The sequence below is a fragment of the Ptychodera flava genome, chromosome 5 (genome assembly GCF_041260155.1).
Source record: "Ptychodera flava strain L36383 chromosome 5, AS_Pfla_20210202, whole genome shotgun sequence".
NCBI classification, from domain to species: Eukaryota; Metazoa; Hemichordata; class Enteropneusta; family Ptychoderidae; genus Ptychodera; species Ptychodera flava.
This window is the reverse complement of record NC_091932.1, coordinates 45,201,876-45,229,695: the sequence shown is the minus strand read 5'-3', so window position 1 is coordinate 45,229,695 and position 27,820 is coordinate 45,201,876. Positions and strand designations below refer to the sequence as shown.

General features: G+C 37.3%; 1 protein-coding gene across 1 annotated transcript; it reads left to right on the top strand.

Annotated features, from left to right (window-relative positions):
- Nucleotides 1-27,748, top strand: LOC139134089 (uncharacterized peptidase C1-like protein F26E4.3). Its single transcript, XM_070700992.1, has 10 exons — nucleotides 1-285; nucleotides 11,675-11,939; nucleotides 17,401-17,467; nucleotides 18,215-18,316; nucleotides 21,081-21,316; nucleotides 21,697-21,847; nucleotides 22,490-22,646; nucleotides 23,219-23,264; nucleotides 26,218-26,387; nucleotides 26,666-27,748. The coding sequence occupies exons 2-10, from the start codon at nucleotides 11,702-11,704 to the stop codon at nucleotides 26,903-26,905; spliced, it is 1,407 nt and encodes a 468-aa protein (XP_070557093.1). The 5' UTR covers nucleotides 1-285; nucleotides 11,675-11,701; the 3' UTR covers nucleotides 26,906-27,748.
- Nucleotides 27,749-27,820: the final 72 nt, after the last annotated feature.

Below are 27,820 nucleotides of genomic sequence, written 5' to 3'. Positions count from 1 at the left end.
TGTCCTCCTAGAACTATGACAAGGCATTGCCCAGGCAGAACGTCACTCACTCAGACCCCAGCTTTGGTTGTTCGTCGACCAGCTGGGCAGAATCCTACCAGCTGAGTGCTTACATCCATTCAAACAGTCGGCAGAATAGAAATACACGAAACACAAGTATCTGAATTGTATGCAGACCGCTCTCAGAAGTTGTTGCGAATTTACAAGGGCAACACTGATCGCAGACGTCTAAGGACATTTACCTGGCCATCTTTCCTTGGAAAAAGTGATCTTTACTGTGAAACGGTGAGTATTATTATAAGTGAACATACACTATCGTAGGTTTGTCATTTTTTTCACGGATTCAAATCATTCAACAACAGATTTGAAGAAGCCTTCTACACCATTCATTTTAACGCCCCTATTGCCAATAGTTGACGGCCTCGTAACTGCAAAATAATGCATTGGAAATAAATACGGTGAACTCAAAGGTTGCCAGATCTATGATTAGTCCTTTTATTGAACTGTGAGTCATTCTATCCAACGCCCGTTCTCTATTCTTCGATTTCAAGGCCTTTTGGAAAACCTCGACTTACAGCTGACGACAATTATCTTGTTTTCTCGCACGTCTTTATTAAAGAAGCGCACCTTTTTACGGCACATGAACAATTGCAAGAGTTGGACCTCGTCAAGGACAGAGCAGAAATGTTTTGTAAATTACAGCGATTTGAATTCCGCCCTTAGTCCGTCATAACAATCTCTTGAAAGGAAGGCTTTTTGATAGTAATGGAAGATATATGTAAACAAGATTGTTCCAGGCATTCTTCTTAAAATCTTTGTAACATAGTTAACATTACAAAGACCGCATGAAAAATTTGCCCGACAACATTTAGAATTAGGCAGGTAACATTTTGCTACAGTGTCGTGACACCACTACCAGCACTGAATTGTTCTGTCGTCATCGTTCACCACTCAAGCTTCTATTGAGCAGAAAGAATTCAAAACTGAAAAGCCCGGGCAGAGTAGTGCTCTTAAAGAACGTGTTTAATGTGGCAGAAATATTTCCGCTGGGCTACAGATAACATTCGAGTTGTCCTCAGTGAAGGAAGGTTACGCAGTACCAACATCATAATGTGTATTGTCTGAATATAGCTCTCGCTACAGCGTTCAAACATTCTGCGCTGATATAAACTCTTGACTCCCACGTCTTACAAATGTACGCACATGTTGCGAGGTGTCAGCTATAACCTTGTTAATTCTCATACAGAAAGTAATTTGTGTGACACCCTGTTAAGCTTAGATTGTACCCTTGTTCTCAAATCTAATTCTGATATCCCGAATGCGTGCGAGAGTACACGGTAGGATGTTCGAAGAGCGAGAACCCTGGTTCTAGGCGACCCTTGGCATAGCTCAAAGCTCACCATACCATAGTTCTCGGCTGGCTTTGTTCCAGGACGGCACGCTCCAGAAATTTCCTACGATGTATTTTTTTTGTGGGCCTTTGAGTAAGTAGTGCAAAAATGCAGCATTGGTATGCGATGTTGATAGTTTTATGCCAGAAAGATGTTACGACCGAGCTGAGAGCTAAAATTCTCTCTTTCATCTGTCTCTCAACTGTCTGAACAGTTTAAAGGTCGTAGCAATCTACGTCACACATAGCCGCGTTTGCATAGATACGGGGATATTTCTCAAGATGCAAGCCAAAGGACAATTTCAGTTCAAAATCCAGACGATAATAACAAAACAGTTCACAATGTGCTCTTTAGTTAAACAAATAATTACAATGCAAAAAGTTTCAAAGATTTTTTCTTTGTATATATATCGCATTTTTGACAAACAGTATCCTCTGCCAATTCGATCCGTGTCAATACTAACTAACAGAGAATTGATTGAAAGGCATATTTCTCAGGATAGGATGACAAACATTCACAGATATCACTTGAATTGAGAAACATTGATAAATCCATGATCCGGAAATGTAAGTTAGTATGGCAGTGGAGCCAAGAACAAGAATACATCTAGATCCTGTGGAGTACTTCCTTGCAATTAAGATAGAATGTGCCTCGGAGACAGATATTCGGGCACTCAAACTTTTACAATACTTAATGATTTATCACTTACATGGCGCTCATTTTTGAGGTAACAGCGCACATAAAGTTTTCTCTCGTTTATTTTAGTGAAAAACGAAAATTTAAATTCCCCACCATTTTGAAATTCAAGACTTCGTAAGTATTATCTGTTTCTCTAGTACCAAATTTTGCGCGGTAACCCCTGATTTTCATTCGTGATTTCGAAAGAGAAATGATTTAAAGTTTCCTTACAGCCCGGGAAAGTTTATCAAAAGTTTATAGTCTTTCGGATTTGATGGCGTACTATCTTACAATAATATCAACACGGAAGACGTCATTGAGAAAGTTTCAGAACTATTTTACAGAATGGTATTATGAATGACTCACGGCGTGGGACACATCCACTACCATTGCTTACATCAGACTTTTACATTGTTTTCGCGGAGATCATAAGAAACTGTAGGTTGACTGTCTGTCGTCCTTTTTGTCGTCTGGTGTCTGTCGTTCGGTGTCATCCGTCAACTTTGCTTTTTTCCTCTGAAAGCTCTGGGCAGAAAACTTATATTGACGAGTCCTTAGGGGATGGCTTGACTCAGAAACGTTCTAAAGATTATGAAATTTGCATATGCAAATTTTGGGCTAATTTTCCCACTTTTTGATTAAATATGTTCTTCTCTGATACCTCGTCCGAGAATTTCAACTTTGTATATGGAGATGCCTCTAAGCAAATTTGATAAAATTAGCATAAAATTTGCGTATATTATTTTAAATAATTTTTGGACACTTTTCTTCAATGTCAATTTTTCTTCAAATGTTTGTCCAGTATCTTTGAAATGTGGTTTGTAGCGATGACAAGAGATTAAGATTCCCCCATTCATGATAAAAATACGTATTTAATTTTGAGGCCAAATTTCCTCATTTTCGGTAAAATGTGTTTTATATAATTTTTCTCTGAAACTGCTTTTCAAACTGCTTTCAAATTTAGCTTATAATGTAGGTTTCTAGGGAAGGTGTTATCCTGACTTGATCAAACACCCATTAAATCTGTCGGCCATTTTTTATTTGAAGTCCACGTTGTATCACCCCAATATGTAATAATTAATCCAATATGTAATACTAACCCAATATGTAATAACACTTAACCCAATATGTAATACTAACCCAATATGTAATACTAACCCAATATGTAATAACACTTAACCCAATATGTAATACTAACCCAATATGTAATAACACTTAACCCAATATGTAATACTAACCCAATATGTAATAACACTTAACCCAATATGTAATACTAACCCAATATGTAATAACACTTAACCCTCTTTATTGTTCTATTATTCTAATTTTTTAAGTAATTTGTTTTTGCCGAAAAGTCAGTAGAGCAGCAATTACAGTCGTTAAAAGATTTGATTTTTAGCCGATATGCACTGATGTCGTTCATGATTATTTTCAGTTATAAATAATAGCAAAGCTATGTATAAGGTGATAGGTAGCTTTTCACATCGTCAAAATATGGTATTGTTATCCTATTTAAACTCATAGCAAACGTTTTTCAACATGTTTGGTGAAATATTCGGAATTTGTCCCAGACATGTTCAGAAGATATCTTCAAGGCCACTGGAAAGGAGTTTCAAGTGCGATTTTTACGTTCCTGTTTGTGGTGGCGGTGGTTGTGTTAATACTTCAAGCCGGGCGGAGGCATTTGTGTTCATTTCTTGTGATACAAGCTTCAAAGCAGCGGGTCTCGCTCTCACTAATTGATTCTGTGAACAGAAGTCTCCTTGTAGGCCAGCATGGCTTCTTCATATCCAATATTTTCCCCTAAACTCTCTGCCCATAGTCAAGTTGTGCAGTGATTTATGGCTGAATATCTGAATATGCACCTGAACTTCATGAGCCTGCGCAGAAAACTATCGTAGCTATGGTATATGGCAACCAATCATAGTGTTGGAGTTCTCTGAGCCGCTGGCACCTATCATGCTCGCAGATTGTTTATCTTCGAGATGGAGTTAATAGTGATATATCGATTAGCTTGTACTGAGTTTCCAAACCCCGATACGACCTTTGAGATAAATAACAATTGAAAGACATCTCACTGATCGACTCCCTAGTCGTTACCCGTCAACGGTACGGTCAGAATCAATTTGCAAGACATTTTAAATTGTGTCGTAGTATATTTAACGATTGCAAATATTTCCACCCTTCATGGAAATGATAGCAAAAGCGTCAACTTTATTTACAACGTTGAGTTAACACACTCACGATAAAATGTTTAATTAATAGGTATTATGGTAACCCTACACTTAAAACGAGACAGTCGGCGTAGAATTTGTACAGAGGCTTGAAATAAAATTATCTTTTGTGTAAAGTGTGAATTGTCTCAATGTGAGTTGTCTCACACATCCTCTGTCTTATAGTAGTACTCGCCTCGAAAGTGAAAGACTTAAACTTCTTCTCCAATCTTCCTCAAGGAAACTTTAAACCAATCTCTTACCATATCAAGAATAAAAATAATAAAAATCAGGGTCACCGTGCAAAGTTTGGTGCTGGAGATACAAATTACCCCAGATTTGCAGATATTTGAAATTCAAAATGGCCACTATCCCTGTGTTAACTCTATGGGGAAAAATTGAATTTTCGATTTTCGAAAAACAAAGACGGCGAATTTTTCTCATTCCAAGAGCTTTAAAATGAGCCCAACAAGTGGTAGATGAGAAAAAATTGTAAAAATTTGAGTGTCTGAACGTCTGTCCCCAATGAGGCGAATTCTCCTTTAATTTTGCAAAGGAGGCTTCTACAGATATATATTACTAGCGATCTTAACCCTTTGAGTGCTGTAATTTTTCCCAGTGCATCAAAATTTTAGTGCAACCGTTTTCTGTGGGTTTTTTTGACAATTTTCGACCAAATGTATATTACATTTCATTGGCTACACTTTTTTATCAAAATTTTAGCAAAAATTAAAAAAAATGACAGGGATATATTTTATAAAGGTGACAAAAATTGACTTTGGCGCTCAAAGGGTTGAAATATGAAAACCAAAACTATTAAAACAACAAACATGTAAGTATCGATCGTTAAAATGCAATGTCACCTCAGAAGTAGGTGTTGTGGCGTTTTCAGACATTCTGAGAATGAATAAATAGTATAAAAGTTCAAAAACGCAAGTTTGTGTATGCAGATTGTAAGTTTTATCTTCTTTGAATATAACTTGATGAGTCACCCAGTTTTGATGATGCGAGTCGTCTTGAAATTAAGGTAGAAAATTCCTTGTGGACAGTTATTTGGACTCACAAATTTCTACAATTCTTTTCTGATATACCACTTGTGGGGGCTCATTTTAAAGCTCTTGGAGAAAGAAAAAAATGTCATCGTCTTAGTTGTATTCGAAAAACAAAACTTTTTTAACTCTATACTTTTTATCTCTATTTTTCCCCATAGAGTTAATTCAGGGATGGCGGCCATTTTGAATTTCAAATATAGCAAAATGTTGGGTAATTTCTTTCTCTTGTTCCAAACTTTGTACGGTGACCCCCGATTTTTATTGATGACATCGTAAGAGAAAGGTTGAAAGTTTCATTGAGGAAAGTTTGAGCAAAAGTTTAAAGAGACAAAGTCGGCCATTTTTCATGAATTTTGTTTGATACGAGATACTACTTATATTGTTTGACATGTTGGAAGATATTGAATGAATGGGGTGACCATACATATATTCGACCCAGGTTTTATACACGATGCATGAAACAATCGCGAAAATGAATTAATGAATTAATGGTCATGACCATTAATTCATTTTCGCGATGGTTTCGTTTAATTTGTCTAAAACGGGGTCTAATAAATGCATGGTCACCCATTCATTCAGTATCTTCCAACATGTCAAACAATATAAGTAGTATCTCGTATCAAACAAAATTCATGAAAAATGGCCGACTTTGTCTCTTTAAGAGGATTCTTAGCCACAGCTTTAGTAACGAGATGGCTGTGAATGCTATTAATAGACAGACATCGTTGCTGCATGTGAAGTTATCATCTTTGTTGGTATGCTGTCAGCCGTTGAGGGTGGTGGGTGGCCCTAATACTGCTTTGTCGGTATGTGATCCTGCTATAGAAATCAGATACTAAAGCTTTTCCTTTCATCTGAGAGTAGGCCTAAATGACAAATGTTAACGTCAGTCACACTTCCTTTAAGGTAGAACGCGCCTCGGGGACAGACATTCGGACTCTCAAACTTTTACAATTCTTTTCTGATATACCACTTGTGGGGTTCATTTTAAAGCTCTTGGTGTAAAAAAAACTTATAACCGGCTTAGTTTTTTGAAATTCGAAAATTTCTATTACTCTCCATAGAGTTAGCACAGGGATGGCTGTCATTTGAAATTTCAAATCGGTAAATCTTTGGTTGTTTTTTTCTCTTGTACCAAAATTTGCACGGTAACCCCCTACTTTTATTCTTGATTTTGAAAGAGAATGGTTTGAAGATTCTTTAAGGAAAGTTTGAGCAAAAGTTTAAGTCTTTCACTTTCGAGGCGCATACTACCTTAAATGGTTAATACATTAAACGGTCGATTTCATACGAAATGTTGAACAAGTTTACTGCTTTCGATTTGACAAATGTTTAGGATTGGGTCAGCACAAAGTACAGTTCGGTGTAATGACTGATAACGATTGCTTTGCATGTAAGTACACGTAAATTCTTTTTGCTTCAAGCAAAGATTATTTACACGGTGAATAAGATCTCTGATAATACGGTCGACAGTATTGTACTTTATCCATCTCGGGCAGTGAATACCAGGACATCTGTGAGAAAACGAAAATACACTCTTACAGAACAGTGTCTGATAATCGGGAAGATTAAAAAGAATTGACAGACAATTCCATTTTTACTCGTGTCCTTATTTGAGTCACAGTTATATATTTTAGTCATTTCCAATCTAGTTTCGATTCAGTTGAAAAAAATTGCTTTCTCGTACACGTCACTATAAACATGTCTCCTTCGATCATTAATTTTTATCGCAGACTGTGGATCTCATCGCAACTTTATTTTGCAGGATAGTTATTTTGAGAATCAATTTCCGTACCTCCCTCTATTGAATGGTACCAACTCTCCCAAATTTCGAAAAATTGGTATAATTCCGTCTAGCGTAAACAGAGTCTCGGTACTTTTGTTGCTCAACTCAGGAACAAACTCAAATGTTTTGACTTCTGGCATGCCACATTGGTCTTCATGACGCATTCGTCTACAAGATGAAATATCTCACAACATAATGTCATCAATAGCGACAGCAAAAGTCTCGCACTTTTACGAGCTGGAAAGCTCTGCGCATGCTCAAGAGGTTATCCCGCATGGCGACGTTTGTATCAATTCATGAAACGATACGTAGCTGCACTATAACTGATAAGGTATGCCACCAGACTAAACATGAATTGTAGATCAACTTTGACCAGCAAATGAACCAGATATCTCGAATCATTGATTAGTTAGCATTCATCTTGACAACCCTGCAATTAATGTTCTGAGAAAAATACTAATCCTAAAATCGTGGCTAAGCCTTTGTTCCTTGAATCCATTTTATTTCCATTAATGTATTTATCATCTTTACGTGAGTATTAAATCTAAACAACAACTTAATCTGTTTCACCAGAGTCAAAGATCCCATTAAAATATTGCCAGGCACATATTAGTTCCGAGAGTTTTGGATTCTGTTTAGTTGAAACTTTAACTTTTTGCTCCTTGGGACTTATCCACTATTACAGAAACTCAGCACGTGAGAAGAATTATTTAGCACGAACCTCGGTATGGCCGCGACAGTGCAAACGTGTGCTATCAGAGGGAGGTCAATAGAGTTGACATCGTTTGTTTCCTATTATTACATAAGGAATCGGGTTGTGTCTCGTTCGTGGTTAATGAATGTGACAACGATCAGTTCTCTTTCCGCAAAACTCGTGACCCGTCAAAACAATTTGTGTTTTTACGGTCCAATATATTTATTAAATGTTTATGGGGTCAAGAAACGAATGCGAATTACATTCTCAAATATCCATGGATTGTCTTAATAAAACTCTACATCCGGACCCTTTAAGTCGTACATCAGCTTGCGTGACTTTCCACTCCATCATGTGATATAAGACAGACATTTTTCTTCGTGATTGTACCCATATCTGTTTACTGAAACAAGTGATACGATCTCAAAAGCTGCAATTTTTGATTAGTGTTTATCGAAAATCGTCGGTGTTTTCGTTGCTGTAAAACAATCAAATTTCATTATGATCACACATGAATAAATGATCATTTCACCATTGTGAATGAGTAAGATCCCACACCCTTGACAAACAAAAACAGGATTGAGAAAACATAAAATTCGGAATAACTCACGAATTATTTGGGTATTAAAGCAAGTTATTGTCGTCACAATGTATGAGTGTCTATATATATCGATATAGAGGCGCCAAATCCGGACCAGCTTCACACAACAGACTTTGAATCTCGTCGACCTCAGTTCATTTGAGGTCATAGCCTTTGACCCTTGGTGTATGGACCCACATGTCGCGTTTGCACCTATTTAAACACACACCTTTGTTTGAAACCTTACGTTGAAGTAAATTGATCACCGTTTTGAAAATGAAAAAGACATCCTAGCCAAGGTACGTGATTGGCTATGGTGTCAATGGTGCAAAAGTCGAGTGAGACCATAAAAGTTTGATCAGACCTCAACTTGAAATTTACCGCCGAATATTAATGAAATTTGAATAGACAACAAGTAAGTCTCCAAGCCTCTTCATTTGTACGTCTCCAAGCTTTTTTCATTCACATCTCTTCAGATGTCAAGGTTTCCCTGCACATGCGCCCACTTTCACTGGGCGTCGACGAATTTTCGCCAGATTCCCCTCCTGTTTATTCAACATAGTACGGATTTACCGCATTTAGACCTACTCAGTGAGTATCTTGACATGCCAGTACAACTTCAACATAAGACGGTTTGTTATGTAGAATCAAATGCAAACAACAATCAAGATTGTTGCAGTTTACATGGTATAAGCTGCTGTGCCCTAACACCATAGGCTGATGAAAGTTATCATAATGGTGACGTATTAAAGCCTATAACCCGAAATTTTTTACGTTTTTTACATTGATTTAATTACAAATTAATATTACTTAATGTTTATGTACTTGCTGAGAGGTGTGTAGGTCAGGGGTGAACAACCAATGTGCTTTTAAGAACAAATGAAGTCATCTTTTAAATTAGCCTGGATAGGTATGTGTGTTTCATTGTCACTGAGACATGAAGCAGGATTTTATTTCGAAACAGACGCTGAAACCTTGCCGTAAAAAATTACTATTCTGCAAACGACAAGTGAGAATGTTTAGAATTACTCTTAGTAAAGGGGATCATATATTCCTAACAGCTTTCTGATATTGCTCTGAATTTATTCCTAACTGTGGATTTCTTCAACAAAATTGTTCACGTAATGTAGTCTCTCCTTCAAACAAGAAGAGCAGCTGCTTTCCAACAGTTCATATTCCACACGCCTGTGTATGTCTTTAGTCCACCGAGGTACTTGTTGCGAGTTCTGTCATTGGTGACGCACGAAACAGTATTTTTACCTTGCATGGCCATCACATTCGGAAATGTGCACGTTATAGAACAATAACCGCCGTCAGTTTCAAACGTGTTTTGTAAGATATTCCATCAATTGCTACTTGCCATCGGATTGGAAATGTCACGCCTATAACACAGAAATAAAGGCTCACAATTTTCAAATATTTTACCTCGGGTGACTAGTGAGCACCAGTGGGCAATTGTAAAAGTTACAATTTGAAGATGAAGTTTTGTAAACTCTTACGGGATACCGGATATCAAATATAAGTTTCTCTTACAAGTCAGTCTTGAGAAGGTAATATAAATACACTCGTTTACCTAAGGCGAAAAGATTAGACGTTGAGGTGACTTAGCGTCTGGACAAAGCATGAAGGAAATATCGATAATTCCTGGACATCTGTCAAAGTGTTGAATTTTGACCATTCGATAAAGGAATGCGATAGCAAATAATTATTACAGACCTAGGTCTTTATATTTAGTCTTTGACTGGACTTGTCCTAAAACACTGGTATCTAAAACCGTCAAATGTCGTCTGGCAACTGACTTTAAATCTGAAAATAAACATTTGATCACTTCTTTCTCATCGGATGACTTTTTACTCGCTGTGTTAAATAGAATTTTTCAGTCAGTCTGGAGACTTGTAATTTAATGTTTTTGAAAAAATACATGTCTGTTAATTTTCAACTAAGCATCCGGTAAATATATCGAAATGGGGTCACATTTGCTTCACACCATTTGAACGTACATTCGCGAGATTTCAATTTGTCTTGAAGTGTCACGGGATACCCAGAAATGCCTTGAATTGATTTCATTTGACAAAAGCCATACAATGGGTCCTTTGTCTCTCGTGCCAGTGATACCAAAACGGTTTGTTTGGTCAGTAATAAAACCAAAACAAAGTCATTTCGTAAACTATCCCTATTTCATTTGTGTTGCGTAGAATACGTGCGTATATGTAACACTAGTACGACACTCACGTCGAAGCGTAACATAGAATGCAAACCCTTAGGCGTAACTGTAACTTATAGTTACGGTTTTTAAAAACAATTTGGCCGTAGGACTTGCCGAGGGATCGCTACTTTCCGAAGTGTGATATAGGTCAGTAGACTTTTACTACAAGGACTTTTGACAAGTTAAGACATTGCAATGATTAATTAATTTAACTTTTTATCTAATGTATGCATATTTTATCTGACGCACTGTCAACTTTCAGAGTTAGACGCTATCTCCAAAGCTATGTTGTGTTGGTATCAGAAAGACCCAAACGCTCTCGCTTTATACGGAGTGCTTGACAGATGATCTTTATCGGCAGTTTTTAGAAAAGACAGCAGAGTAAAAGTCGACTTCACTCGATAGTCCTTGTCATATTTATTGAGATACATCCGGGGTATTGCTGTTGCGAAAGTTGAGAGCCACGTCTTAAGCTTCACTGTGTCGATACGCCAATGATTATAGTCACATTTCATCACGTTCAGGTCGTTTTTACTACGTTTGTAGTTATATTTAGTTGCCAATTGTATTGCAGGACCTATGATTTACTGTGTTGAGGGTTAGGGATGAAAACAAGAAAAAATCCCAAAACTTTCCCGTAGTCGTTTGGTAGTTCTTTTCGGTAGTCTTTTTGCTCATTGTCGGCACCAGTTTGAAGATGATCGAATTTCCTGTCTTGTGAACAACAAAGATTGACCAGACAGACAGACAGACAGACAGACAGACAGACAGACAGACAGACAGACAGACAGACAGACAGACGGACAGACAACCAGAGGGGTAGGGAGGGAGAGAGGGGAGACGTAGCAAGAGTCGCTTATCGTGACTGTATACAATTTGGCAGTCGTTTCATATAGACTAATATACCCGATTTTATAATCGCACACACTCGGTCAAACATGATCACCTCTTTCAAGAGCGAGAAAGAATTATAATTCAACTTAAATAAACCATGGTATATAATTATTAAACTTTCGTCTGTTTGACATCTCATAGTGTGCTGTGTCAAGTTATTTTTGATATTTTTGTCGGTAGGTGAAACAGTCAAGTCACAGATCTACGATGAAGTTGACCCGTATAGCTGCTATCGTTGTCCTGCTCCATACGTTTTGTGTTTACCTTACAACAGCGCAGTGGTGTAGTCAGCGTTCTCCGCGATGTTGTGAAGGTCGTGATGATCACTGCACTGTACCGTACAAGGGTATAAAGTGTTATTGCGACATTTTCTGTAACCACACTGTCTCAGACTGCTGTCCAGATTTCTGGCCATTGTGTCTAGGAGTGGATCCCCCAGAGCAGAGTAAGTATATAATCTCTCTCTCTCTCTCTCTCTCTCTCTCTCTCTCTCTCTCTCTCTCTCTCTCTCTCTCTCTCTCTCTCTCTCTCTCTCTCTCTCTCTCTCTCTCTCTCTCTCTCTCTCTCTCTCTCTCTCTCTCTCTCTGAGCGTAATTTTACATGTTTGCTGACGTCACCTTTTGTTACTCGACTTGCGCAATTTAACTGATATAAATTTCCACATTTACGACGCCCAATCACTTCTGCAGTTAGAAATAACGCCTCGGTATAGGCTTCATTTCCATTTCATATTTGCTAGACTAGGCAACAAGGTGTTCCCAGGTGTTAATATAGGCCTAAGTGTTTACGATGGTCCCTAAGCGTCCCTAGATTCCATTGCAAAAGCGCGCTTGCGACTCGTAAAATCTTCGCAAAGCGTTTCAAATACTTGTTTGCCTGTTGACAGATGTTGAACACATGTAAAGAAAAAGTTTTTTTTGTTTTTTTTTCAAACAAAATTATATTGAAAATCAAAGACTTTGTCACATTTTCTGCTCTAACTTAGCTGCTTCAATCTCAATCAATGCAGTGATGCGTCGGTCTTTTACGCTATCGTATTAAGGTTGTTTTTTTCTGCGGGGAGTGAGAGGAGGACCGCAGAAAACAGACTGCAACACGATAGCGTAAAGACCGACCCATCACTAGATCGGATTTTAATCAGATTGCTTCAACCTATAAATTTTAGATAACAAAAAACGACTTATGGATGCATGGCAATGATTCTTATACCTTGTCACGTTATGCATCTGTTTGAACTGCATTAAAATGTTGAAAAAGAGACGACAGAGACGATAGGTTACTACCACCCGATTGGTTATCTTCGTCAGCTCTGTAGGACCAATAGGAATTATAGCACTGGACAGAATAGTTGATTTGAAGGATTGTAATTCACTTTCAATAAATATTCGTAAGAAGATTATAGAGGTAAAATAATTCTTGTGTGAAACATGTACAGTTATTCCTTCAGAAGAAATTGCTTTCATTTGTACAAAAATATTTTCACTTTACAACATATCAGACTCAACAGGGAAGGGAAAGAGACAAAACTGACGATTTTAACGACAAAACAAACTTGACAGAAACTGCCAAGTCATCAAGTTTCTTAGGAAGGGCGGAAGCGTGCATTTCAAATGGCGAAGAGAAAGCGAAAGTTACGTGGCGTTTGATTATCAGGAAATGTATGTATTGATCGGACGGACGAAAGTACAATATTTGTTGGCGCTGACCTTTTGATCAGATCGTTCAAAGCTGTCGTCTGCACCCTTTAGCCTTTGAACCCATCTATTGCGTCTGCCCGATGCAATTTTGAAAATACACTAAAACTTTTTTCGTTGTCTGTAACTCCGGCGTATTATCCGCCATGCACATCCAGATTCGTCTTAATTTGACTTAAAAGTCATCGATGAATTCATCGCATAGAATTGATACGTCCACCTGCATACCTATGTTGTTACAGCGATTCCAATTGGTGCAAAACTCACCATTGAGTGTGCTGAGTTATTGAGTTTAATCATTTGAATTCCACGAATTGATATATGCGATTCGCTACACCAAGTTGTCAATCATATGAACGATAACGGATACCTAACGCATGCGCCATTCGGTCAGTGATATGATATTGATTGCAACAGCGGAAAACATAAATTAGGTCATGTCATTGTCTGTTGTGACCAGTTGCGTGATTCGCTAATAGCTCCAAGGTGTAGATAGTATCGGGATAATCCAAGATATGAATCCGTGTACTAAGCACTGTGGCTATAGACGTACTTTCAAGGTCAATATTTAACACTAGGGTCCTGTTATCTATGATGTGTAGTTTGAATATGTAGAATTATGCCGACCTCCGTCAAACGTCATATTGTCCAACTTTCAGAGAATCTAGTTTTTCTCTACACATATTAGCACGTTTTTGAACATGGCTTAACCAGAATACATTTATAAATAACGTGCGTTTCTTTTGGTGCCTATATTAAACACAATTGGAACTAATTTGAGATAATCGGATCTTCATATTTTTCAAATTTCTCAAAAGTATTGGGTGCATATAGCTGAACGTTGCAATATTACAAATTACTCACAAAAACAAGTGTATAACTTAAAAAGAAAAGCAGATTAGCTTACATTTGCAGATTAAACAGACATTACTTCACCATCCAATTATCCCAAATTAGTTCCATTCGTGTTAAATTTAGTCGGATAAGCATGGAAATGCCGAGATCACACAGTATTGTTGGGAAAATACACAGTATTCTCACAATGCCGTCTACACGGGGATGTTTGATCATTCTTTCGACAAAGATAATACTATGAATGTTTTCTAGGTAGGTGGGTATTACCAATACAATCTGACTAAACTTCGTTTTCAAATCTCTCGGGCCTATCGGCAGTAGGTCAGAATCTTTTTTACGGCAATGTAATAGCTTAGACAAAGCCACTTTTTACTGGTTGAACAACATGCAAGGCGGTCACTTGTCGAACAATTCCAACTTTCTTACCGACGTCTGGGATTACTTGCCTTTGTATTCTAAATCTCAAAATTACTTCAGGCATAAGGCCGTCATTTTCACGGCTCAGTACCCGCAAACAGCCGAGTCAGTACACTGCGGGCATATAAAAGATGTTTACTTTGGTCTCGCTTGAAGTACGCCAATGAACCATAGCCAATTGTGTCTTGTCTCGCATCAAATTGAAGACACGGAGGTGCATGGTTTGCTGGTTGATGTGGCTGACATCAATGTGCCATGACTAATTTCTCACATTCTTGCAATGCAGCGCTAATCTGTATGTGACTGTACTTTGTTCACTTTATTTATGTCCTTCTACAATATGGATCTCTTAAAGCGTGGGTTCGAGTCGAATAATATATCTGGCTGTTTATTGTGCAGTCAGGAATGTTAAAGGGTGTGTACAGTTTGACGATTAGCTTTATTCAACGCGTCTTGTGAAAATGTGAAAATCACGACACGCTACCACCAAAACAACCTCTATCATTTGGAAATGCTGTCTGTAGACCACAGTAATCAAAGTTCACTTGCAAGCCTACATATCTCCCACCGGTGATTTTTTTTTCAGTTTCTGTGGAGGTATTTAAATTATGATAATTTGAACGATTTCACTCTTTCACTCTTTAGGTTTTTAGTTGCCATTGAGATTGAAGTTATGCCTCGTGTTATAGCAGAAAAAATTATGCATAGTTTTTTGTTTCGTCATATGGTATATTTTACCAAAAAATAGACTCTGTCAATTACTTCATCGAAGGGGTTGTTTTAAAAATTTAGTCGTCAGGATATCTGATAGCAAATAAAATACATTTCTAACTCTTAACAGCCAATTGCGCTCACGCAGAGCGCCACAACAGCGCACTGACTGAACTATGAAAGGTCATCTGAGGTGACGATAGGATTGTTCGAGCTAGGTCAAATCAGGTCACCAGGCGATAGACATAAGACATAGTAATTTATAACCGTGTTATTTATATTCAAGACTGAAACTTCGTTTCATAGCTATACAGGTCCTGACAGACGATATGACGTCACAATTGTGAACTTTTCTGCGCTGGGCTACAGTTGATGCATTTGACAACATTCAGAAACGCTTCTCAATTGTCTCCTTAAATCAAGCTCATCTTACCATTGAGAACAAAAATAGATATGTTTCCTTTTTGTTAATTTATCATACAGACGGTAACATCCTCACACTGACAACTGTCATTTTAGGGTGCTAAGTTTGGCAAAATTTACAAAAAGAATGTCTTGTTATACTGTACTTTTACAACAAATTCAATGACGGCCAGAAATAGAGACATGGTCCCTTTTATATGTTTTATTTTCTTCGTATCAAGCTAGGGGGTTTTATTTTCTTCGTATCAACCTGAGGGGTTTAATTCTGCATGTGAATGGATGCAGGGATTCTTGTCGTGAGTCAGCCTACATTAACGCACAATTCTATTTTACGTCATCACCCAGGAATCGAGTTTAGCGTTGGCGTGTACTTCATCTTTAACAAACCGTTCCATTTCTTGTAAATCTGTTCGCAAGTTATGTTTTTTCCTACGAACACTTACATCTTAGTCTGTATTCCACGATATCGTCGTCTCATACCGCATCTGTTATTGTACAATCAATGCGAAATAAACCTACGTGTGTTTCGGTAACAGCCTACCCTATTTAAAACGTGTGATTTTGCCAAATTTCAGTGTTTGTTTTGTAATCCATTAACAGTAAATGATAAAAAAATTCCCGCCCGCCCTTTTTTTTCTGTAAGGCATGTCATTGGAAGTTGCATAAAATGCTTCGTTACAAGTTGATTTCATTATCACATCCAAAGTGCACATACTCTCAGTGACTTTTTGTTTTCGGCTCGCAATATAGAATTTGCGTAAAAGTATGATCTTTCGACACTTTAGATTTTTCTAACATATTTCGCTCGTTCAGAGTGTCAACAAGACCCGAGATATTTGGCCTTGCATTGTCGTCATGCCAACGTTTGTCGGCGTACTTGTGCAGAATGAACCGCGCTAGTGTAAATCACAACGGAAGCCTTGGTCTAAATGTTCAAGCCCTGCCCGGTCACCTCTCCATCATCCTATGGTCATATTTTCTCATTCTAGCATGGAGTAATCAAAAACACCTGTCCAAAATAAATAAATCATCAGGCGGAACGCTTTATAGTTTACATTCCACATGAGTGTCTGCTCTGTTTTATTTCCTCATTCATATTTCACCTAAATTTAGCACGGGGAGATTTTTTATAAAAAGACAACTGGTGAGAGAACTTTCCTTTAATCCCCGGAACTGTAAGTTTTGACAATTTTGAAATGTTTTTCCGTGTATATCAGGATATAACTTCAGTTTCCAGGATGTAAATTCAGTTTAGGAGTGCACAATGTACATGCATATTACACGCACGACAAATACTGGAAATTTACTCCGAAAAGTAAGTTAAAATGTGCAAAACTAGGGTAAGGCTGTAAGAAATAGTATCACTGTTCGCTTAATTCGGGGCAAACATTATTTGAGTCATAAATGCAATATCAAATTAATTGATTTAATCCAAAATGGGAATGCTTGTGAAATTGGTTCAGGAAGATTTCTGTCATTCATCGATGCAAGAAAGGACATGCTGCTTCCGTTTTAAGGTCAAGAATTCCTTGAATACGTCGACTTGAAATATAAAGTCAAAGTACAAACATAATTTGAGGTGGGGCTTGCTAGAGCAGGTGAACGACACGTCACGCAGCTACATTTTGCAACATTCTTCACAAAGGCGGGAACATTTTGGAACTTAATATTTAAGTAGGGCAATATATTTCTGGAGACAGATGAAAGTTATTAATACAACGATGATAGCGCGGCAAGAATGGCATTAGCGCGGCAAGAATGGCATTTTTTGTAATGTATCTGTGAACGTAATCGATATCATTTCAGAGGACTGCTTTCACGATGGCGTCGGTTATCGAGAGGGCGCTGTCATCAGGGTCAACTGCAACAAATGGTAAGACGTGACGATATTTCTTTCACTTGATAGGATACTAAAGAAATAGGGTAGGGTCAACAGTGAGATGAACCTCGTTTGCAAATTGTAAATACCTGAACGAACTCTTCCACTATTCATGGCTCACAAAAACTGACTGTATGCTGAAGTGACGATACTGGTCTCTAAGCACTGATCAGGTTAATAACACTGTTTTTGAAATCTGATAAAATAAAGAATACGCAAGGGTAAAATAACCACTGGCATAATTGTAAATTAAAACTAACAAATAAAATTTCAATGTAGGAATGCGTTATTGTATTTGATGTAATTGAATTTGAGAAGAAGGTCAAATGACTACGGCACATTTGAATATCTCTGCTTTGTACAATAATACGCAGTTAAACGAAGACGAATCTTATGCAAAAGTTGGACCTGCCAGCTGAAATATACATGTTCATTCGAATTTTGCGATTAAAATGTCTTACACTTATCGTTCCACTTCAACTTTGTTACTACGCTGATACTGTGTTTGACATTCATTTTGCTTCTATCAATCACTAGATAACGATACGTTTCGTACCTTTGCTCTGTGTCCAATGAAGGTATGATGGCCCCAATGCACGACTCTCTATGCTTTCTCGACAAAGATAACTTTATGGTGTTATTTCAGAGAAAAAAATCACTTTATTTACGGATTGCTATACAGGTTGAGCGTTATCACATTTATTCTGTAGAACATCATTTCTGCCTGTCCTTTCCTAACAGTACATGTAAGAATACCCAGGGAGACTTTGCCTTTAATTGTGAGAACAACGCATGCGCAATCAGGCCAGAACTGATGACCGCTGTCAACAGAGCCGACTATGGGTAAGTGATGTATGGAACGCTCTCAATGGTAGTTTCAGTCGAAAGAACACTTGTATGAATCTAATATGGCCAAAGTGAGTAAATTGTCTGTTTTGCGCCAATTCAAAATTTCGACGGTAAACAAACAAGAAAACGTTAAAGGGAAGCGGTCGAGGGAACTGCGCATGTGCGACTTTCTTGTTTACAAACAATATATTTCATGCACTGTATATAGATGTTTCGTGTCAACATAGCTGCAACATTTAAATTTTACGACGTACATTATGACAAACATGTTTTAACTTTCATCAATCGCAAACCTACCTCGGTTACAGAGTTTACATCAGTCGTAAGGTCCCCAGCGACCTTTGAGCGCAGTTCCGACGACTGCCTCCCTTTAATTTAAAATCACTTTCCCCTGACAGTTTTCTTGTACTCCATATGCATAGATTTTAATGTAACTGCACGCTCCCACGAGGTAGTGCGTAACTTTACAACATTGTTCCATGCTTGTTACATGGTTACTGTAAGGCAGTGATTTGTCGCAATACAATAGTCATGGCTTTATTTGGCCATGAAAGATAGTCAACAATGGAAAATTTTACGAGGAAATTTCTGAAAAACTCAGTCACTTTTCTGGGCGGACGCAAAACAACAGATTTGGGTCTTATATTATCTCAGGGGCGAGACTTCTGTCGCCTACAGTGTGGATTCCAATTTTTTTCTTTTCGATGAGATCTTGAGAATTGTTGTAGATGCTTTTATGGAATATCGAGAATATTCTATGCATAATTATTGTAATATTGTGCCCGATAGCACGCTCATGTTCTCAACACTAGTGATAATTATGGCTCACTTAACAAACCATTAATTTGCTGCCGCGTAAAACATAAAGGTAGAATGCACATCGGGGACTGATTCATTGACTCCTAAATGCTTCATACTCTCCTAGTCTACTTTTTTCAAGGGCTTGTTTTAAAACTCTTGGAGTAAGAAAAAAATTTCCTCCATTTAAGTTTTTCGAAAACGTAAAGTTTAATTCTCTTCAATGGAGTTAACATTATGGCGGCGATTTTTTATTTTCTGATATCAGTAAGATGTTTGGTAATTGTTTCTCTAGTACCAATCTTTGGACGATGACCCCTGATTTTATTCTAAATTTAAAGGGAATCGTTGAAAGATTTATCAAGGAAAGTTTGAGCAAATGTCTTTCTCTTTCAAGGCGCGTACTATCGAAACAAAGAGATCAACTTGGTCGGTAAAGTGCAGCGCAGTTGATTGCGTTGTTTCTTAACGTGATCGATGTCTTCTTCTACGTCTGTAACATTTATAGGAGTAAGTCATTTCAATCGCCCAGCTTGACATCTGTGATGACTGTTCCATGATCGATGTTTGCAATGAAGTACATGATATATGACATAGATTTGCATGTGATAAAAATAAAATTCACAGTATACGTCGATGTGAATTTGTCGCATTGACCCCGAGATAATTGGTCAGAATTGCTGTTTTGACCCCGAGATAATTGGTCAGAATTGCTGTTTTGACCCCGAGATAATTAGTCAGAATTGTTGTTTTGACCCCGAGATAATTGGTCAGAATTGCTGTTTTTAAGGCAGTGAGCGCCTCGGAACTGAGAGACTTACAGCTTTGCTCAAACTCCACTGAAAGGAGATTGAAACCATTCTCTTTCACGATTAAGGAAGGATAAAGCTCTGCGGTCAGCGCGCAAACTTTGGGACTGGAGAAACAAATTACATGTTACCAAACATTTACCGACATTTGAAATTCAAAATGGCCACTATCCTTATGTTGACTCTATGGGAAAAAAATTAAACTTCAATTTTCACAAAAAGAGGGTCAAACCTTTATTTACTCCACTAGCCTAAAATTAAGTCCATGCAGGCAGCAAATCGGTAAGGACCCATAAAAATTTGAGAATCCAAATACACTGCCCCAAGACGCATTATTAATTAGTATGGTTCGTCATCTGATGTCCCACGTAAGAACGCTGATGTTGTATTCTAGTGTGACTATACATGAGCATTTTCTAAAGAATGGGTGTGCCTCGCATCACTGTCAGGTTTTAGACAATCTTCACATATAATTGGATTTGACTGACCTTGAGTACACACAGTGCAATTTGTCGATATTAAAATTAGCCGCAGATATCCTGCAAGCGTTGATTCCCTGAGCCAGAATCTCTGACGCGTCCTATCATTTAGAAACGTTAGTATTGATAAAGAGTAAACATAAAGTCCGTAATCCTAAAACTTAAGTTTTAAAATTTAAAAGTTGTGAAAATTTTCCGTCTCTGAAAACTTTGACAGTTTTTTGAGTTTGGTCCCCTACCCCACCCCACCCCCATTAGCTAGGCAAACTGAAACACTCATTTTGGGAACACAAGGTACCATTGTTGGTTATATTTTCATTGTTTTTGTTTTATTTCCGCTGCCTTCTCAAAAAGGTTGAAATACCGGTTATTAGCCTTGGCAAGAAATGCATTATGAACAGTCATCGTTTGTCTGGGGTCTATGGTGCAATATGCAATGTAATTATTGTCAAATGAATTCTAGTCCGTCCTAAAATTGAGCCTCGGAGTTGTCAACATTTCATTTGGTTACTTCACAAATACAGGCTGTGTCGATATGTTAAAAACAGAACGTTTAAAAATGATTTTGGAAGAAGAACAAGAAGCCGTATCCTACAAACAATAAAATGCCTAAAATACGTCAAAAACTACATCATGATCAGCTAAAAGTACAATTTCCTTTTTTCGACGTAGGTGGCAGGCGAGGAACTACACCGGCCTGTGGGGGATGACACTGCGTGACGCCATCAAGTACAGACTTGGAACTCTACAAGCCGACAGAACTGTATCACAGATGACAGAAATCGACATGGATTACAACGAGGCAGAGATTCCGGACTATTTCGACGCCAGACAAAAGTGGCCTGGGTTAGTGCATGACGTCATGGATCAGGGGAATTGTGGGTCATCCTGGGCGTTTTCAACAGTAGGTGAGAAATAGAAACCAGCTTTGTTACGATTGTACTGAGAATCATATATTTTCTCTCCATATCGTCTCATTTTACTGTCTACATTTTGGTAACAGCTTACACATGAAGTAATAAAAACAGCTGGAAAGTCTTGTATTTGTAATCCGTTGGATTTTCGGTGTAAATGAATCAAACGTTGATCCGGGGAAGTCTGTAATAAAACGTCACTTTGTTTCACAGTGTCTAGATATACACCAGTAAATAATCACAATATCAGACTGTTTAAAGTGTTCTTACGCTACAGGATATGAAACTATACTAGTATACTGAACGAATTACAACATCCTTAAAATTAAGTTTTCAAACAATCTGACGGCTATTGGCCGATTGTTTTCATGTAGGCGTGGCTTCAGACAGACTTGCCATCCAATCGATGGGCGATATGACGATGATGTTGTCCCCACAACATCTTATCTCGTGCAACTCGAGACGACAACGAGGTTGTGAAGGGGGTCACCTTGACCGGGCCTGGTGGTTCATGAGAAAGAAAGGGTAAGCTTTCAACGGTCCAAAATACAGACTCTGAGAATTAACAATAGTTCCTTGTGGACAGATACAAGCATGTGTTTCTCAAATGCCTAGGGATACTAATACCCCTTTACACTTCGTATTCACTGTTGATCCTGATGCTTTACAGCACTCGCTGTTCCTTTTATCTATCGTTGGTGGCGCTTCACATCACTCCAGACCATGGTGAAAATGTACAGCACAGCTGAACGAGTCAGAGATTTTCATGAATATCAAGAATGATATCAATTTAAACATAGCTTATTACTTTCTGTTATGTGGATCAGTGGGCAGTTTTTGTCACTCTGGATGACCTACCAGTATTATTTTAGTGATTTTCAATAAAGTAACGATCACAGTTCTATTGTTACGCATATAATTGTATTTATTTCGTCTATAAAAATGTTCAAGTTATTGATTGTTACCAACGTTAGGCCTACATATGCTCAAACCTATACCAGATGACCTACAGCAGATGACCTTACTCACAAATGTTCAAAATCACCAGAACAATACTGGTACGTCATCCAGGGTGACAAAAACTGCTCACTTCTCCTACATAACATTTTCTTCATTTGGTTTTTGGTTTGATGTTGGTTTGTTTCTGTGTGGTTTCCTGTCCTACAGTGTCGTTTCTTACGATTGCTATCCGTACACGAGCGGCATAAGCGACAGGAAAGGATATTGCCTGATAGGAGGGAAATACGGAAATTATTGCCCAGCTGGCAGACATGAAAACAATGGCATGTACCATTCTTCCCCACCCTACCGAATATCAGCCAAGGTAGGTCAATAATTGCTCTTTTGTACATCATTAAATAAACTTGGTACAATTTTACTACTGTAAATGACCAGCCATACATGCAGACCCTGGATCTGTGTTCTGTGTCCTACAGAATTAATGGTGCTATCTCATTCACTTCCTTAATGTGTGTATTAATTTTTGACATTAATGTTTAACATTGAATACATTTATTTGATCACTCTAATCTTAATATCGTGAATCGACTCTGTAAATTTGTTGGCTTTGATGTTTACATCTACTACAAGTCAATAAATAAATAACATACACCGGTATATATATATGATACTTCAGTGGGCAACGTGTCGTGTATATTGACTCATTGGAGTGCTTGCTGTGTAGTCCATAGCACAGATTGACATTTAAGGGGCAAAGTGTTGTCGTGCTCACAGAAATCAAATTTAAAGATGACTGAAATAATTTAAAAAGATATTTAATGGCTCGAACACGGCAAGAATGCAATTTTACCATTTGATTTGGTAATTTTACAATTAATTTCTCTGCAGAGAAATTATATCGATTTTATTTTGTTTTCTGTTTTGTTTTGTTTATAGGAAAAGGACATACAGCATGAGCTAATGATTAATGGTCCCTTACAAGGTAACGATGTGATATTTCTAAAAGTAGTGACGTATACAAACAACGAGAGTTTGAATAATCAGCGTTGCCATGGCGGTCTATTTGATTGGGGTCATCCCGGGGTCACTTCTGCTGTTGTTTAAGAATACTAGTTGTGAATTCTCAAGAATCTATCAAAAATTGATAAAAATGATGTCCAATGTGCCACCATATCACTTCACTGTTTTCGTTACATCGACGGAACACGTATGCCGTGATGAAGGCCATTTAAATCACTCAGTATCACTGACTGTGACGGGGGGGGGGGTGAGGGGCAATCACACCTGAATTTACTATAATGGAGAGATCAAACTAAAAATCACAAACTACAATTTTTTGCTCACGTGTTTACACACGTGAACATATGTCGCAGCGATGTCTGTCTGTCTGTCTATCTGTCCGTCTGTGTGTCTGTCTGTCTGTCTGTCTGTCTGTCTGTTGGTCCGATATCTCAAAAACGGCTCATCAGATCAGAATCAAATCTGGTACATATATTCAGTTAGTAAATGGCAAGAACTGATTAGTTTTTGGTGGGTGTGGCTTGCATACTTTTTGCTCATTTGCATAATTAATGATTTTAGAAAAAACAGATATACATTAAAAACGACTACACACAATTTGATGAGATTTGCTACAAATGTTGATCACACCAAGATATATCAGCAGTGGGAATCATTAAGGGGTGACATGAAAGATAAATGCTAATTTGCATATTTAATGAACTTTCCTAACTAGGGATATATGTCTGATTTGACTCAATCAAAATTAACCAAACTTGGTATGTATATTAAAGATACTATGATTTAACATTATTGAAAGTCATTAAGCATTTTAACTTCAGCCAATTCGTAATTTGCATATTTCATGAACTTTGTTAATTAGGGATATATATTTGAAATGACTGGACCAAAGTTGATGAAACTTGCTACGTGTATTGAAGCCACTATGATACAACATTTTTGAAAGTCATTAAGCATTTTTACTTCAGCCAATTCTGAATTTGCATGTTTAATGAACTTTCCCAATTAGGGATATATATCTGAATTAACTTGAATGTAGTTGTTGAAACTTGCTATAATAATAATAATAATAATAATATTTATTTCTTATAGAGCGCATTACATTTTAAAAATCTCAATGCGCTTTACACAACACTAAAAAGAGGTAAATTATAAATAAAAATTACGAGAAAACACCAATAAAATGCAAAGAGGTAAAATTTTCAAAAGTGTCTAGGAATAAAATGATCTAAAAAGATAAGTTTTTAACTGACTTCTAAAATTGTTAAAAGAATTAGCAAGCCTTATCTCAAATGGTAAAGCATTCCACAAATGGGGAGCACATACAGAAAAGGCTCTATTGCCATAAAAAGCCGTGTTGCAAACAGGCTGATGCAAAATGATCGCACCACTAGACTATACATCAAAGATACTGTAATATAACATTATTGAAAGTCAAAAGACATTTTTACTTCAGCCAAAACCTAATTTGAATATTAAATTAATTTTCATAATTAGGGATATTTATCTGAATTGACTTGATCAAAATTGATGAAACTTGCTATGTACATTAAAGACACTATAATACAACATTATTGAAAGTCATTAAGCATTTTCTCTTCAGCCAATTCCTAATTTGCATATTTAATGATCTTTCCTAATTAGAGATATATATCTGAATTGACTTGACCAAAGTTGACAAAATTTGCTACACATATTACAGATACCATGATACAACATTATTGACAATCATTAAGCATTTTTACTTAAGCCAATTCCTAATTTACATATTTAATGAACTTTGCTTATTAGGGATATATACCGGGATTTACTTGATCAAAGTTGGCAAAACATGCTATGTACATTGATGATTATACCAGGTACTAGGTTAAAACAATATCGAAAGTCATTTCACATTTTCATGTCAGCTAATTTATAATTTGCACATCTAATGAGCTTTCAAAGCTCGGCATATATGGCTTGAAGGACTTGGCCAACGGTAATTACTGTACACTTGCTATATAAAGTGGTGACACAATAAGAGCAGTCAAATAACTTTAATATTCTTATTTCAGCTAATTACATATTTGTATACTTCATGACCTTTTAGAATTAATCGGCGGTGATTATTGTTCATTAAGTTGGTCATAATAATTTCAATGAAGTTGCAAACATGTGGCAACGGTTCAAATTTACACATAACTTCAAAATATAATGAAACACGTGAGCATTTACAGTTCATATCTGGTTTGTTAAACTGGTCAAAACTCTGTATTTCCTACAACTTGAAAAATTTTAAGTCAAAGTGCTTATTTTGGGAGTGAAAAGTTGTGCTGGAGTCAAAAATTGGTCAAAATTCTATACTTTATCCACTTTTAAACACATCAAAAGTCTTTGTAAGGCAAAAGATTAGGGGATCAAAGCGCGATGCATATGTGTTTATCCTCTCTATGGCAGTATCCCTGGCTAGTGATAGATGTTACAATGAAGAATGGTTGTCTCGTTAACATTGGCAACAAATGGACCGTACACGTGGACAATATTTGTACAAACGTATACTAAATAATGAAGAGAGACTTTCCATTGTACACACGGGTCTCACATGATAGGAGGCATCAGGGCCACCTAGGCCGAATGAAATGTTAACTGTTTTTGATTGCTCGACCTATCCTATTTAACATCCCCGAGCCTAAACATTTTATCTTCATTTTTAAAAATCTCTTAGAATTTTACCAAAATATTTTTTGATGGGTCGCGCCCAATTAAAATAAAAAAATAAGAATTTCCTGACCAACTCAAACTGTTTCCTGCTGGCCTGAAACACATTATTTCTTTGTTGGCCTTGTCTTGTGCAGAGTATGAACACGTCCATCGATTTTATTCTGATTTAAATCATATAAAAAATGCTTACACTCTCAGCTTGTTACCTTTTTCAGCATCCTTTGAGGTGAAAGAAGACTTCTTCATGTACAACAAGGGCGTGTATAGGCACACACGAGAAGCAGCTGCCGACGGCCCTCAATATCATCAGAGCGGATGGCATTCCGTCAAAATAATTGGTTGGGGTACTGAATACAGTCCCAATGGTCGCCCTCTCAAATACTGGGTATGTGAATTGTTTACGCAGTTTCAGCACTGATGTGGATATCTTTCTGGACAAGGAAAAATATTTCATGGAAATTAGACATTGTGGATATTTTAATTCATTTTATTGCGTCATTCGGTGAAACCAAAACGTACAATCTTTATCTGGCCAGATTGTAGATAATACTCTGTTTGATATTCCGGCAACAACCTTACCAATGCTGTTGCTGCTCCCCCTCCCCCCCCCTCTCTCTCTCTCTCTCTCTCTGAACTCACATCGTTTGAACTTATTTTTTTTAGCTCTGTGCCAATTCATGGGGATCAAAGTGGGGCGAAGATGGCTATTTCAAGATTATACGCGGTGAGAATGAATGCAACATCGAATCATTTGTGCTCGGTGTGTGGGGAAGAATGCAAGGCGTCAGGGCAAGACCTGCTGCAAACGTAATACGACAACGTCACAATCGCTTTCGACGAGCGACAGATACGGCGGATGGAGGGTTATCTAACGGTTGGTATGATTGGCTCTTCGGTGCCTAAGACTGACGCACTCAAGGCAACTTGCCATGACAATCGAGCGCCTTCTTATACTCAGCAATATCCCACACGTTAACGTCATTCATCCGGGTATCACAGAAACATTACCAACAATCCTTTCAAATTTCTTAAGCATTATACTGATAACCACTATCGGAAATTTTTTAAGATGATTCAATATTAACTAAAGTTACTTATAACACTATTATACGCGACAGCAAATGCGAGACATACAAAGACATGCCGTTATCTTCTGTTCTGTTTAGTTTCTATTACAAACAGAAAAACAACTCATTTAGTCTCGATCCGTATGCTTTCCTTGAATGTACTTTTGTAATTTGGAATATCTGTTTTGTTTTGTCCCTATTTTTTTCTAACTATATTTGTCACGAATTTTGTCACCTGTCGTCAAATGGCTTTGTTGTCCAACAAATAGTTTAGGTACGGACCCAAAACGAAGATTTACCATAAAAGCTATGATTTCTTTATATTAACTCGTCATTCTTTGATGAAATATCAGCTGAAACAACGGAACAGACGTTAACGAAACAGTATAGTTCCTACACCCTGTGTTTTCGTATTTTGTGTATTTCTTCTCTATTTTTTTTGGTCAGAAAATACATCACAGATCTCGACGCTTCTTGATGTTTTGTATTGTATATTTTATGCTTTAACAATTAAGTATATACAAATATATATCAGTTTTTACACAAATAACTTTAATGAGGATGACGCAGCCGTATGACGGTGCTCACAATAGTATGCACTCGTAGCGTGTAATATTTTACATCAACATTAGCTTTATTAATATTACTCAGGTAATAAAGAAATATTATTAATATTGTACACAGTTGTTAGCCCAATAGGACCAAAGATATCACACAACACTTTAATTTTATTCGATGACGAACAATCATC

Coding starts and splice junctions, on each gene's coding strand:
- LOC139134089 (XM_070700992.1), top strand. CDS start 11,702: ATGAAGTTGACCCGTATAGCTGCTATCGTTGTCCTGCTCCATACGTTT. Junction 18,317..21,080: donor GTCAACAGAGCCGACTATGG/GTAAGTGATGTA, acceptor TTTTCGACGTAG/GTGGCAGGCGAGGAACTACA. Junction 23,265..26,217: donor GATTAATGGTCCCTTACAAG/GTAACGATGTGA, acceptor TACCTTTTTCAG/CATCCTTTGAGGTGAAAGAA.